Below are 15696 nucleotides of genomic sequence, written 5' to 3' on the forward strand. Positions count from 1 at the left end.
TGAGCGTGGTGCTGACAACACCAAGCCAAGGGTTGAGATCCCCTTACCGGTCATCTTTAAAAGAAAAAAAAGAAATTCTGGTATGAAGAAACTGGTAATTGTTACCTCCTAGGAAGGGAACTGGATTTCTGGGAAACACGTCGGACAAGGAAGACTATTCACTGTATGCTCTCGTGTCCTTTTAATGTGAATGTATTTATTACAAGTCCAAAAATTATTACAGTTGAAACTTTGTAAATTAATGTGACTGTTCTTAATCTGCTTCAAGAAGTAGCAATAGAACAATAAGCAAGATGTTCTACGTTGGGGAGGAGAAAATACAACAAATGAACACGATAATTTAAGAATGTTAAATGTCATGAAAGAAAGTTAAAGGGTGATATGATGGCTGGCATTAAGGTAGTTAGGGAAAGCCTCTATGATGAGAGAAAAATAGCCAGAGATGAGGTTGGCTCTGTAGGTATAGGCCAGTGCTTGGACCTGTGATACAAATCCCCTAAGACTCACGGAAAGAAAAAGACCTTGATATAACCCACCTCATCCTCTAGCAGATTCTTGACTCCACCGCAGGAAATAATTCGAGGATAGAGTCACAGTACAAAGTGAAAATAGGTTAATGTAATGGTTAAGAAGTATAGGCTTCACAGAGAAAGTGCAGCCTAGCTGCACAGACTGAGCAGGGTCTGCACCAAGTTTAGTACAAAAGTAAGAAATGCACACTTAACGTTTATTACAAAGAGTAGGCTGGCTCAAGAGAGTGAGCAACAGCCCCTTAGAGATAAGCTTAACACAAAAGTAAAGTATACACACCTCTCCCAGCAAGATGCAGGTGGGCTCCAGGAAAGCAAGCAACTCACTGCAGCAAGTTTAATACAAAAGTAAGAAATAAACTTTACAAAGGGCAGACTGGCACCAGAGTGAACAGCAGTCTGCTGAAGGCATGTTTGATACACAGGTGAACTGCAAAACGAGGGGGGGGGAGGGGGAAGCAGAGGAGGGAGGGGGAGGAAGGAGAGGGAGAGAGAAGCCCCACCTCACCAGAACTTGTCTTTTATAGTTTTGCTAATACATATTCATGTTATCTAATGAATATTTAAATAAGGAGGTGGTTCCCAGTTATGTAACATAGTCTTGCACATGCTCGGTTAGTCTCTTTTTCTGAGCCCACTCATTGGTTGAATTCCAACATAACCACTGTAAAAAACACAGAATATTCAGCGCTCTCCTACACCTCTAGTGGAAGGTCATACAAAGGATAAACTCCCCTCTACTAAGCATGGTCAGCTGTAATGGTTATTAAACCCCTCCCTACTGAGCATGCCCAGCCACTTGATTTGCATAAATCAACGCCCTGAGCTCTCAATTTTCACATGTTGGTGCCAAAAATAGGTCCAATAAGCAATAGTAACTGTTCTCTAGGGGAGGGCCTAAATGAGGCGACAGACACTTCAGGGAGTGACTTGAAACCCAAAGGTGTGTCCTGAAACCCAAACCGGTGGAAACTGAGCCCCTCCTATCTCAGCCTTACTTCCTTCTTGGAAAGGAAAGAAAATTCTGCAAGAACATACTGCTGTATTAGTAACAAAATGTCAAAGGAATACAATCCTGAACTGTTTGAAGAAATAGGTCATCCAGAAGGGGGAAGAAAATGAGCCAGTGCTTTAGAGAGTAAGAAGGCAAGGCTAAACCAGAGAAAAGAAAAGAGATTCTTTTAAGACTGAGAAGAAAATGGAGGTCTGTGAGTTCCATGGGCTCCCTCTCTTCTTGTGGAAGGAACAGGACCTCAGTTATATATGAAGAAACTCAAGAACTCAAAAAAGAAAGCCCTGCTGAAGATATCTCAGGAATCTTGGAGCCACTGCCAGGACCATACAGCTTTGGATAGCAAATTCTGATACAAACTGAAGACACAAGGCCTTTCTCCAAATGTTCTGTTCTCCACTTAAGAGTCTAAGGCATTCCCACAACTTTGTAAGTAAAGAAGTCAATAATGACTAAGATTTAATTTCCCACTAGTACAGAGATGGGATCAGAGTCATATTTAGTTTTATTATTAAACATAAAGTCATAACACCAAGGTCAAGAGTTCAAATCCTTATACTGGCCAGCCATCAAAAAAAAAATTAAATTAAATAAAGTTATAGGACATTTATTACACACCCAAGTTTGTGGAGTAAACTTAGTGGCATCACAGTGATTTTTTACATCTCCAGTTTTCTCTGGCAGAATACCCAACATATCTTGTGTATGTGGTGTACATCATGTGTACCCCTACAACTCAAAAACTTTATTTTCAGCTGTAAAGAAAAAAGCTCAATTATGGTCCGGCCCGGTGGTGCACTGGAGAGTGCGCCGCTTGGGAGTGCGGCGGCGCTCCCGCCGAGGGTTCAGATCCCATGTGGAGACCGGTTCCCGTTCACTGGCTGAGTGCAGTGCGGGCGCAACACCAAGGGTTGTGAGCCCGTTGCCGGTCCCCGGTATGGGCGCGACACCGAGGGTTACGATCCCGTTACCAGTCAGTAAAAAAAGACAAAAAGGAAAAAAAAGGGCGCAACACCAAGGGTTGCGATCCCGTTGCCGGTCAGTAAAAAAGACAAAAAGGGAAAAAAAAAAAAAAGAAAAAAGCTCAATTAGATTATAAATTGAGAGCACATACGGAAACAACTTTACCACTTACCTTCCAATCCCAAATTCCTTCTCTTCCCTTCCTCTTTAGATGATCTCTTTATTTCTGTAAAGAGCTGGGCCAGAAAGTCTATTTTCTTCCCCCTGCTCAAGTTACTCAAGAAGAGATTCACTAAGTGGAAACAGACCCCTGACCTGTAAGCAGTACTGAGGAGTGTTGGGCATGGAGAGAATGATAAGTGTGCAAGGCTCTCCAAAGTACAAAGAATAATGACAATAATAGCTAACATATTGAGGGCCACTCTATGCTGGGCACTTAGTACTTCACATATATTAATTCAATTAATGAAAGAGGTACAATTACCTCCCCATTTTACAGGTAAGGAAGCTTTAAAACACCCAAATAATGTGCCCAGACTGACACAGATACTAATTGATAAAGCTGAGCTTTCGACCCAGACATTCCATCTACAGAGCCCTTAGTCTTCACCACTTTCTCCCACCTTCTCTAAAATAGGCGATTTTATAAGGCAAAACTTGTTGAAGTTTGGTCATATGTACTTGGGGGTCTATTATAGTATTTTCTGTGTATGTTTTCTCTTGTATATATTTGAAATCTTCCAAAACAAAAGCTATATATATAATATATATAGGCCGCTGGCCAGTGCAAGGATGGAACTTTGGATCTTGGTGTTATCAGCGCCATGCTCCAACCAACTGAGCTAACCGGCCAACACCAAAATAAAAGCTTTTAAATACATAAGGGAATTTTAGGACCTCCAGACCATCTCAGTTTGTAACAATTAATGGAATAGGTGAAGAAAAGTATGAATCATACGAGCATGTTTACACGTCTGTTTCTAGCAATGGCAGATGGTCCACAGCTTTTACATAGGTGTCCAGATTATTCTGGGCTATTCTGAATTTGTGGTATGACTGCACTCCCTGCCATCCTCTCCCCACTAATAGATCTGCCACATAACCAGCGACACTTTAGACAAGTCCAAGTACAAAACAGCACCACCCACCTCCTCCCCTCCCCTCACCCCTTCCCTTTAGGAGAAGCCCCCTGACTTAAACAGAAACCTCTTTTGTTTCTGCAAGGACACAGTTCTCCACCCGGATCCACATTAGCATAATGACCCTCGTTGATGGTATCAGCCAGCCCTTGGTGCAGTATATAAGCTCTACCACCCCCACACGTGGTGCTGTCCCCATTTTCAGGGCAGCCCTGGGCTGCCTGCCACTCTGAGCACAGCCCAACAGAATTCTTTCTTTAATAAAGCTTGAACTGTACCCAGCATCTCTGCTCACTTTCTTTCACACACCACACATCCCAAGCATGAACCCAGTAAATAAAAACTCATAAAACACTGTTGACAGTGACAAGGGCACTGGGATAAAGTGGAAAATGAACAGGCTTTAGAGTCCGTCTTAAATTTGATTCTCACTTCTACCAGTTCCTGTTAGGTTAGTCTCTTCCGCAAAATGAGGACAATGAAGCCTACTTTACAGGAGTGCTGCTAGAACAAAAAAATAAAATATGTAAAGGGCCCGCACTGCCTTTCGTAGGGTTAACCCTCAGTCTGTTCAGTCTCCTGCCTCCCTTCCAGCCTCTGCAAGAGGATGAATGAAAGCTAACGTTCTTTGTCGAAAGTTAGATAATTGTAGTTATTTATTGTCGTTTGTTATCAAAAGGGGGATGGGCTGGTCAAGCTCCAGTGCCAGACCCTCTCTCAGAGCTTCCTAAGCTCCACCAAACTTGCTTGGAAGCAGGCCTAGGGCCTGGCCAATTACCCGGGAGCTGCGGCGGCCGGACGCGCAGTGGCTCACGGGCCACGCCGGCGGCTGTTGTCGGCTCTCCGTGGGCGGGGCCACCGACCGAGGTGAGGCGACGCCCGGCAAACGGCCCGCTCGGGCTCAGACGTGCAGACCGACGGGTGGTAAGGGCGGCTGAGCGTGCAGGGCGCCGTTGCCTTTCCGAGTTGCTCTCTTCCAGGCTCTGTCCGGTGGTCAGCATGGCCCGTGAGTGTGCGGACGGGTGGGGGAAACGGCGGGGAGCGTCAGGCGAGTGAGCCTAGCACCGCGGCGCGGCTGGCGGGGTAGGCGGGGTCTCACCGGTAAATCCCTTGGGCCGGCGGGGCTGGGACCCCAGCTTCCATCAGCAGAGGGAGAAGGACGGTGGGTTCCGTTCCGGCCTCTCAGGCCGGACAGGTGCCTGCCTCCGAGGCGCAAGTTTGCATGGTAATGAACACACGAAAGCACTCGTGGGAGGTGTGGGGAGACGGCCACCCCAGGGTGGTGGTCCTTGTTTGGAGGCGGATTACAGCAGATATCTAAAGTCTTAAGGCCTAATGAGGATCCGGAGCTCCGACTGAGTCTCCTCCTGGTTCTTTTGTTTGACCCTTACATGTAGGGTTTTACAGGCATCTGCATTTGCTAGCTTGAACAGTCGAATTGCTGAACTTGTGCGAGGTGTGATCTGTATCGTTCTCTTTCCACCCACACCCATCAAAAACCAGAACTTATTTTGGAATACTGGCCCATAGAGACAGGTGATCGGAATGCCTGTTTTAAAAGATCTGATATTTATAGCTAGTGAACATCTAGATTGGTATGATAATACTCTTAAGTACCTTTAAGCTTCCTCCTTGTCAGATCTGGGAACACCATCAATGCAATACTTTGCTGGCTTATCTATTAAAAGTCAAACTTCAGATGCTTAAGAGCCCTTTAATGGAATTATTAATAATTCTGGAGATGGGAAAAGAACATGACAGTTTGTCTTTGTAGGTGGAAATCAACGAGAACTTGCCCGCCAGAAAAACATGAAGAAAACCCAGGAAATTAGTAAAGGAAAAAGAAAAGAGGATAGCTTGACTACCTCTCAGAGAAAGCAGAGGTAAGTGGTACAAATAGAATTCTCAAATCACTGAAGTTTTGATTGAAGCTACACTTTGGAGAATGAAAAGCATTTTTAAAACATTGGTAGAGGGCCAGCCTGGTGGCGCACTGCTACAGTGCGCCACTTGGAAAGCGTGGCGGCGCTCCCACTGAGGGTTCGGATCCCACATACAGACCGGCCGCTCACTGGCTGAGCGAGGTGCGGGAGCAGCACCGAGGGTTGCGATCCCGTTGCCGGTCCCGGTCCAGTACGGGCGCGACACTGAGGGTTGCGATCCGTTTCCGGTCACGAAAAAAGACAAAAAAAAAACAAAAAAACATTGGTAGAGTGGGCCTAACCTGTGGAAGGGGTTGACAGTGATGAGTATCTGTTTTGTGCCAGGCACAGTAAAACCATATGGGGTAGTCATTACCCTTACCTGTGGATGAAGAGTTTAAAGCACTGGAGCTTGTTTTGCAGAAAATCTCATGCAGCTCCTCCACAACAATAAGAACTTTATTCAGCAAAATAAGGCACTGTTAGGTGCTAGGGACACAACAATTTCAAAGCAGACAGCCTACCCAAACTAGTCTGGAGACAAGTGGCTCAATTATAGTGATAACTGTTCTGAAAGAGAAACAAAAAAGGTATTTGTAGCTGTATTGACTTCTGAAGATCCACTAGGTTGTAGAGAATGCATGTACATAGTCTTGATAAGAAACTTACGTGTGACAAATAGTACAATGCTTTAATGAGACTGCAGCTTAAGTTAAGAAAAAAGTGTGTTTATGTTTCTAAAAAAGCTAGCCAAAGTTTAATCTTATTCTAAAGTCAAATTTTCCATATGGAACTGGAGGTTAGGTGAATAACTGCATGTGCTTCCTGTTGGCTTATCAGTGGTTCTCAATCCTGGCTGCACATCATAATCACCTGGGAAACCTTGATGGCTACTCAAGCCTGTGCCCTACACCCAGTTCTTATTTAATTGGTCTGGAGTTGGGCATTAAAAAGCATGCTGGGTAATTTTTATTATACCTTGGTTATATCTTAAAACCTGACTAAAAACAGCTCCCCAGGTGATTCCAATGTACAGCCACAGTTAAGAATTATTGGTTAATGAGGTTGAATCCCTTAACTATCACTTCACGTTTTCTTTTGATAATATTTATTATAAAAGCGTTTAGCTTCACCTTAAATTTCTGTTTACTGGGCTGGCCAGTTAGCTCACTTGTTTAGAGCATGGTGCTCATTAACACTAAAGTAAAGGGTTCAGATCCCTGTACCAGCCAGCTGCCAAAATAAATAAATAAATAGTTTCTGTTTACTCACATTGGAGTAAAAGTGAATTTACTGGGTGAACACAGGGAACACCTTTTATTTATTTTTTGACAGTGCTCTAACCAGCTGAGCTAACCGGCTAGTCCAGTAAAAGTGAATATGGTATGGATCAGTGACTCTGAAATAATTTTTATTGGAGAACTGTGTCTAGCTTGGTTCAGAAATAGCCATTGTTTACTGAATATCTACTCCTTATAAAAGCTCTGTTCTAGATGCTATGTATCTGTTATCTCTATTCATCACAGCCCTGAAAAGTGGTATTAACACCAATGTGTAGAATAGGAAACTGAGGCTCTGAACTTCAGTAACATTACTAAGGTCATACAACAAGCACAGCAGAGTTTGGTTTCAAACAGAAAAATAATGATCACTATTCTTTTCCACTGTATCTCATTTCTTTGTAGCTGTCTTATTTTTCCTTCCTTCTATTCCTTGTTTTTGCTACTGGCTTTGCAGAAATGTCTTAGTGTCATGGATAGATCTATTCAATCCTGAATTAAAATCTAATTCTAAATCATCCTGATAAATAGCCAAGACTTTGAAATTGGACAGACCTTGGTAATTATGTGATTAGGGCAAAGTTTAGTGCTGAGCCTTTTTTTTTTTTATATCTGAAACATGGGGTTGATAACTCAGTTGTGGGACTTAAGCCATAGCCAGTAATGCTTGGCACAAAGTAGGTGCTGATTACATAGCCATTTAATATATTTTTAAAATATGGGAGCCATGGACTCATGGATCACTTAGCCCAGGTAGTCTGGTTATAGTTCAGAGTTAATGTGGTATGTGGAGTTTCAGTTAAGCGACTCAAAGGGCAACGAAAGTGTCCTGAATATCCTGATTTTCTTTAGTGTAATCCAGTTCTCATCACTAGCTATTGAGCTTTTTGTCTTATAAGAAACTGAATTGCTTCATAACATCATGTCCTAATCCTAGGTACCAGTTAGGAAATCTAGGAGACTTTTTAAATTACTCTTCTTTCAGGAAAAAAAAATTAGAGTGAATTAACTTTGTTAACAACCAAGAGTAATTGCCATTATTTCTGCATGTGGCTGCCTAATGTGAGATTCTCTTATATACATTAATAGCTAGTCTCAGAACAATTTTGATGTATATTGCTCTGATTTTGAAAGGGCTTTGAGACTATTTGCCCAAGGTCATGATAATAGTAGAGATGGTATTTAAAATAATCTGACTTCAAAGCCTTTGCAGTCTTTGCCTTTCCATTTTGTCTCCATCCGTGAAAACAGAAAGACATGAATGTTTATACTTTCTTTTAAATTGTCTTCTAATGTACTTAATGAGTTATGTGTAGAAAGCAACTGAGAACATAAAATCAGTTTTTCTGTAACAACTTATAGCCTTTTCATCCATTATAGGGACTCTGAGATCATGCAACAAAAGCAGAAGGCAGCTAATGAGAAGAAGTCTATGCAGACAAGAGAAAAATGATGACTGGCTGTTTGGAAAACCTGGGTGCTACTGCCAACTCGGTGTATCATAAGCTCTCAGATCTCGAGATTTGGTAGAGTGAACAGTCATTACATATGATATAATCTATCCTTATAAAACTGTTTATTTTAAACTTTACCTTTCAGCCTGACTTAGTGTGATATTTTAGAACCATTCTTCAAAGAATAAAACACCATGCATATGATGTATTGGTGAATGTTATTTTTTTGTCAGCTTTGAACATTTGTGTAATTTGATAGGTAATGTGATCAAATAGGTTCTCTTATATAAATCTAGAATCTTCATCATAAATTTTGTTAAAGTAGATCTTTAAAGCAAATTTTAGGCCTGGCCAGTTAGCTCAGTTGGTTAGAGTGCAGTGTGTGGTGTTATAACACCAAGGTCAAGGGTTCAGATTCCCTTAGCCAGCCAGCTGCCAAAAAAGTTAAAAATAAAAAAGGTCAATTTTATTGTATAATAGAATTAAGATCCATTTGAATAATTTTGCTTTGTAATCAACTGGTTTGCATGAAGAATTTGCAATAGCTAATACAAACCACCTGGAATAGCAACTAAATGGATGTAAATTAAATGAGGTGTCAGAGTTCTGCTTATACAAGGTCAAGGATTTGGATCCCCTTACCAATTAATTGGCTGCCAAAAAAGAAAAAGGCCTACTTATAGCGTTAAAAATTTTTGGAATGAGGGGAAAAAAAGAAAACTAAAAAATGTTTAAGAAATATTTTGGAATGAGTGCTATATTTCAATCTGTTCTGAGCCTCTTCAAAAACTTCTGAACTTGGGCCGGCCCGTGGCTCACTCGGGAGAGTGTGGTGCTGATAACACCAAGGCCCCGGGTTCGGATCCCATATAGGGATGGCCGGTTCGCTCACTGGCTGAGCGTGGTGCTGACAACACCAAGTCAAGGGTTTAGATACCCTTACTGGTCATCTTTAAAAAATAATAATAATAAATAATAAAATACAAATAAAATATCTTGTGGCATAGAAGAAAAGTTTAGGCTTTTAAAAATTTAATATAAATCTAGGGAAATCTACAGTTTCCAAAATAACAGGGATATTAGGATAAGGAAGATTCTAAGCTGTAATTAGTCATTAAGAATTAAATTCAAAACCGATTGTTCTTGATTAATTTTTACAACATTTAATTAAATAAATTGTTAAGATAAGGGTTTGATTTTTAACTTCAACATGACCATATGTTTCTTCAAGTGAGGCAGAAAAGCTATCTGAGAGGAAGAAAATTAGGTCTAACTGTTGTAATATATTGACACCTGTCACAGTATATTTAAGCAAGATAACTAAAATAGTTAAACTTCTTCAGAGGTAAACTGGTAAGTACAAAATATTAAGGGAAAATATTGGTGAATAATTTTAGAAAAGTTCATTTATGTACTAACTTTAGTTTGGATATTTATTTTATTATTATTTTTTGGAGAAGTGGGTTGGGCGGCTGGTTGGTACAGGGATCCAACCCTGTACTTGCCAGCCAGCTCACAGGATATTTCTTTTAGTTTGTTGCCAAAGCAAAATAAAATTATCTAGGTGATGTAGTACCAGCTTAGAATGTAATTTGGAAAAACCAAACCCCATGGAATACTTGACATTAAAATACTATCTTGCATCATCCTCAAGAGGAGGTAGTGCATTATCATAAGAAATTTTCATAAGTCCTAATGAAAATAAGTAGCAGCATCTACTACTGCCCAAGATATACTGAGATCAGTTCCATAGTTACTTGATTCTTTTTGAATGCCTTTTCTATTCATGGCATGTGTGAGAAATTGTGACCCACTTATCAATCTCTAACCTATTTTTGAAAAATAGGGAAAAGGGAATATTGATTACTGACATTTTCCTAACGTAAAAAAAAATTATACTTTCTAACTTTAAAAAATTTTTTTTCACTTTTATTGTATTTATTTTTCTCCTGTTTATTGTGAGTGGGGGACGTTTTCTTTAAAATTCCTCTCCTGGGCCAAAAGAACCTCCCCGACCCTGTGCCCGTGGAAGTGGGCAGCCAGTCCATGCCCCCCTCGCAACGTTTCTGGAGACAGGAAAGGATGGGCAGGCAGGCAGGGCCTGCTCAGTCCCTCCGAAAAAATGGCCAGAACCAGAAAAAAGCCACCACCCCCTCCCTGGGCTCACAGGGCTGGGTGTGCACCCCGCTCTCCCACTAGCTACCTCCTCTCCTGTCTGGGAACTCTTCCCTCCTTCCTCCTCTGAGCTCCCCTCCCGGCATCTCAGCCCCAGCCCGCCTGGCTTCCCCACCAGCCCTGAAGGTGCTTGAGCTCTTCGCCGCCCCCTGTGCGGAAGACCCAGACTCGCTCCAGCCGACTCTGGCCCCACTTGTCAGCCCCTCCACCCACCCACAGATGGGGCACTGGCCTCACCCTGTCATGGAGGGAGGCGATCCTAGGGCCTGCGGCACGTGCTCCCACAATGCCTCCTCAGCAGCCTGCCCTAAACCAAGCTGCAGCAGCTCCCATCTCCCTCTCCCAGGCCCACCCAGGGAAGGGCGGCCGAGCATCCTTTTCCACCAGGACACGGTGAGGGAGCAGCCTGACTGGCCTGTCACAAGTACATCTTCATGGCCTCTTGCCTCGTGGGGCAGTGGTGGGCGTGGAGCTGGGCCAAAAGCGCCCTGGACGTGGCCTTGAAGGGCATGTCCTGACTCTTGTTCCACACGTGGACGGTGCAGGTGGCGTTGAGCAGCCAGGGCAGCTCCTCAGGGCTGAAGTCCTTGAAGTACTTCCAGTTCTGACAGCGGATGGGGTAGAAGGCCTCTTGGGGCAGTGTTGTGACGTTGTGGCAGGAGCAGCTCTCTCCCAGGCTGCGGATGGAGCATCACTTCCTGAAGCCCCGCATGAGCAGCTGCGCGCCCTAGTGGCCCCAAATCCAGCCTTTGTAGTTGACCACAAAGTCGTGTGTGCACAGTGCCATGAACTCATGCCTGTGCTTGAAGGCTAGGAAGGCGCCAATGCAGACATAAGTGGGATGGGGCGCCCAGCATGTTGATCGGGTACCTCAGGTTCTTGAGGACGATGAAGTCCACGTCCGGGTAGATACCCTTGAACTTCCACATGAATGCGATCCTGGAGGTGTCAGAAAGCATGGGCAGCAGGTAGGGTTCCCACTGCCGCCACACAGCCACATACCAGGCTGCCAGGGGCGTGTCCCGGAACCACCCCTCCAGGTCCAGTGGAGCATCTGGACGTTGGCAAAGCAGCCCAGAAGCGATGCCAAGGTGCCAGGGCTGGGAGGCGTTGCCGCCGGGCAAGCCCTTCATCAGGACCACCACCAGGGACAGTCCTGGCAGCCGACTCCACCTAGCACATGAACAGGAAGTTGGAGTTGGTTCAGTCTGAAGTCTCCAAGAAGAAGACGTTTCCGGGTCAGGGGTTGCTGGAGGGCAGGGTGGAGGCAACAAAGGGAGGCCAGGGGGTGTCTGCAGGCAGGTTATAAAGTTGCCTCTGGTCCTTGGGCTCTCCAACAATGTGCTAGTAGATCGTGAGGAAGAGGGAAAATGTGAACTTGAAGCCGATGATGAATAGGGTGCAGACCTGCTGCCTCAGCATTCAGCAGGCATTCAGGGATTTGGACATGGTCTCCCCATATCACCAGGGGCCTCCAGCAGGAATTGGCTGGTCTGTAAAGTAGGAGTAGTGGGCTACAGACTGCAGTCTAGCAGGGTCCCCTTCACTCTCTGAAATACACCTTTGAGCTTTCCAGGGACCAGGCCAGTGCCACCTACAGTGTGCAGCCTACATGGGCCAAGCCAGAGTCTAGTCTATGCAAGGACCATCAGAAATGATGGCTTTGCCATGTGGTACACAGGCTTCTCTGCCTAGGGAGGCCCGTCCCCCTGGACCTGCTGAGGCTGGCAGCCTGTGGAGGCCCAGCTCATGCACTCATGCACTCATGTACCCCTCAGCTGAATTAACCAAGCCTGAGGCTCATCTGAGGCAGACCACTAAGCACCCTTGAGGACTTTTAGCATGAAGATGGGCTCTGCAAGCCTAAGTGCTGGCTGGCCAATGGGTGGTATGACTAGCTCGCTCACAAGCAGGATGCTTGGCTCCAGGCACAAGGGGTTGCCTGCCAGGTCCCAAAGCCCTTTGCCCCAGACTTGATGGGGTCTCCTGGCACCTAGCTGCCCAGACCTAGCCCAGGGCTGTGCTTCTCACAGACACAGGTCTGGAGTGAAAGGGACAGGGAATTTGCACCATAGTCCATGACCCTGACTAGTACTATTGCCCTTGGACCCTCACTCTACTGTTGATGCCCAGTTGGCCAGTAGCCAGGAACAATCTTGGTGTCTCCCGCACCGCGCTCAGCCAGTGAGCGCACTGGCCATCCCTATATAGGATCCGAACCTTGCTGCCTCGGCGCTCCCAGTGCCGCACCTCCCGAGTGAGCCACGGGTTCGGCCCCCTTAACTTTTAAAAAATAGGGGCTGGCTGGTTAGCTCAGTTTCTTAGAGTCTGGTGCTGATCCAAGATCCAGGGTTCGATCCCCATACCAGTCAGCTGCCAAAAAAAAAATATATATATATATATACACACACACACATATAACAATTATATACAATATATGTAAACATATATAATTATATGTAAATATTATATATTATGATTTTATATAATTGTAAAATATAATATTTATACATAATTTAAATATAGTTATAATAATATTCATATACAATTATATAATATTTATATATGTAATTTTGATGTATATTATAATATATATAATTTTATGTATATACATTTCCCCCCCATCTTTTTATAGATGGGAAGAGTTTCCTACTTCCAGAAAGTGACTTAGTCTTTTTTTATATACAATTATATAATATTTATATATGTAATTTTGATGTATATTATAATATATATAATTTTATGTATATACATTTTCCCCCCATCTTTTTATAGATGGGAAGAGTTTCCTACTTCCAGAAAGTGACTTAGTCTTTTTTGTATAATATTAAAATGCCACCTTGTAAAGACAGCCTTTCCATTCAAGGTAGGCGTCATATTACGACATTTAGATTTTAGTCTATAATCTCTTTCAAAACTATTGAACTTTAAAAAACATATTCCTAAAGTGAAAATCTAATATAAAACTGACTTTGACAGATTATGATATTTGTATGTTTTACCATCTGTGTCAGGGTTTTTAGCAGTGACTAAGCAGAGAGCATGTTAACTTCTTTAGGTAACTTCCTAATTGCCTTTGGTGATGAGGACCTCTTAAAAAAAAAACAAACTAAAATTTAATTTTAAAATATGCAGTTTAGGGGCCGGCCCGTGGCTCACTCGGGAGAGTGTGGTGCTGATAACACCAAGGCCCCGGGTTCGGATCCCATATAGGGATGGCCGTTTCGCTCACTGGCTGAGCGTGGTGCTGACAACACCAAGTCAAGGGTTAAGATCCCCTTACCGGTCATCTTTAAAAAAAAAAAAAGTTTAAATTAGAGGGTAAAATCACATTATCAAAATATTTCTCATATTCGAAAAGGATTTTAGCATCATTTTCATCAATATCTCCTGAAGAATTTATTTATAGGTTGTTTAAAATATAAAAGAGAAAGAAATTGGAATGCTTCAAACTACTGCTCATTTATCAATTGGAAATTAAAATAAAATAAAATCGGAGATCATAGTATTTAATAAAGAACACTTACATGAATGGTTTCTAAATTTTCATTTCATCAGACAAGAAGCTAAAACTATGACTTTCAGGTTCAATACTAACAACCCAACATCCGAAGAAGCTGGGTTTGGCTGACTTTAAACCGTCTGTTTTATCCAACCTTTCCCTGTTGATTACAGCACTATGAATGCACACGTCCAAACCCTCGGCGGGAGCACCGCCGCACTCCCAAGCGGCGCATTCTCCAGTGCGCCACCAGGCCGGCCCTAAATTGAGATTTTCTAATTTGATTATAACGTGACTTTTGTAGAAATATTTTCCATGCCACATACTACTGTTGCTACTTTACCAGTTGGGGACTTTGCTTACTGCTGTATCTGTGCAGAAACATTTGCTTGCAGCATAGTTTGGTGAGGCTTTGTGTACACTTGTGTTTTTATAAGAAATCTGCCAACCAACCTGGCTGTTATCAACAACATAATCCTATTGAATACTTTCTTGTTAGAAATATGTATTACGGGGGCCGGCCCGGTGGTGCACTGCTACAGTGTGCCGCTTGGGAAGCGCGGCGGCGCTCCCGCCGAGGATTTGGATCCCACATACAGACCGGCCGCTCACTGGCTGAGCAAGGAGTGTGGGCAACACCGAGGGTTGCGATCCCGTTGCCGGTCCCGGTCCGGTCTGGGCGCGACACTGAGGGTTGCAATCCCTTTACCGGTCAGTAAAAAAGACAAAAAGGGGAAAAAAAAAAAGAAAGAAAGAAATATGTATTACGTGACAAAGACTTTTGTCTATTTTTTTTTTTTTTTTTTTTTTTTTTTTGGTCAAAGGGGGGACTTGTATCACTAAAGGTGACTGGCTTATGAATGGACACTTAACGTAGTTACATAATTATTTTAATATATGCTTTATTTTGTTTGTTTCAGGCAGCTGGCTGGTACAGGGATCGAACCCTGGACCTTGGTGTTATTAACATCATGCTCTAACTGAGCTAACTGGCCAGCCCTAATATATGCTTTAATATTTATCCATTAGGGCATAAAAAATATGTGGTCTATTACTTCTGATTTCATGGTATATTGGAATTTTTGGTTGCAGCAACAGAATCATTAATTTATAACAAATTGTTTGAAAGGATGAGAGACTCCAGAGTCAAGGAAAAGTCGAAGACTCAAAGTTTTGGAAAGGTCAAGAATTGGAACAGTTCCAGGTATCTTAAGGGTAGGTACTATGAGACAGTTTTTTTTTTCCACAGTGCTGCTTTGAGATTAAAGTTCTGACAATTATTTTTAGTCTTTATGTCATTCAGAGTATCTCCAACTGAACTTATTTATGTGCCCACCCCTCAGCAAGAGGAAGGCAGGTTGCCCATGGTGATGGTAAAACCAAGACTGCATCCAGTAGGTGGTCCCCCAAACAAATTTGGGGTTATTTGACAAAAAGAAGGGAGAATAGATGCTGGGCAGACTAAAACAATAGATGTTCAATCTTTTTACTGCAAAGCTAAGATAAAATTTAAAAAATACAAATACTCGGGCCGGCCTGTGGCTCACTCGGGAGAGTGCGGTGCTGATGGCACCAAGGCCCCGGGTTCGGATCCCATATGGGGATGGCCGGTTCGCTCGCTGGCTGAGCGTGGTGCTGACAACACCAAGTCAAGGGTTGATTACACATTACCGGTCATCTTTTAAAAAAAAAAAAAAAAAAAAAAAAAAAAAAAAAAAA

General features: G+C 43.1%; 2 protein-coding genes and 1 pseudogene across 2 annotated transcripts in view; 2 read left to right on the forward strand and 1 right to left on the reverse strand.

Moving 5' to 3' along the window:
• Nucleotides 1–4484: 4484 nt before the first annotated feature.
• LOC103592787 (small EDRK-rich factor 1) lies at nucleotides 4485–8504 on the forward strand. The gene is made up of 3 exons (XM_008575632.1): nucleotides 4485–4650; nucleotides 5419–5527; nucleotides 8227–8504. The coding sequence occupies exons 1-3, from the start codon at nucleotides 4644–4646 to the stop codon at nucleotides 8297–8299; spliced, it is 189 nt and encodes a 62-aa protein (XP_008573854.1). The 5' UTR covers nucleotides 4485–4643; the 3' UTR covers nucleotides 8300–8504.
• A 2389-nt stretch (nucleotides 8505–10893) lies between these two features.
• LOC103592788 lies at nucleotides 10894–12319 on the reverse strand (annotated as a pseudogene).
• Nucleotides 12320–15112: 2793 nt separating this feature from the next.
• Nucleotides 15113–15696, forward strand: part of LOC103592790 (survival motor neuron protein) — a 40341-nt gene continuing 39757 nt past the window's right edge. Inside the window, exon 1 of the mRNA XM_008575639.1 lies at nucleotides 15113–15192. The gene's annotated coding sequence lies outside the window, so the exon portion shown is untranslated. The remainder of the gene's footprint in view (nucleotides 15193–15696) is intronic.

Source organism: Galeopterus variegatus, unplaced genomic scaffold, assembly GCF_000696425.1.
Source record: "Galeopterus variegatus unplaced genomic scaffold, G_variegatus-3.0.2 Scaffold1221, whole genome shotgun sequence".
NCBI classification, from domain to species: Eukaryota; Metazoa; Chordata; class Mammalia; order Dermoptera; family Cynocephalidae; genus Galeopterus; species Galeopterus variegatus.

Coding starts and splice junctions, on each gene's coding strand:
- LOC103592787 (XM_008575632.1), top strand. Junction 5,528..8,226: donor ACCTCTCAGAGAAAGCAGAG/GTAAGTGGTACA, acceptor CATCCATTATAG/GGACTCTGAGATCATGCAAC.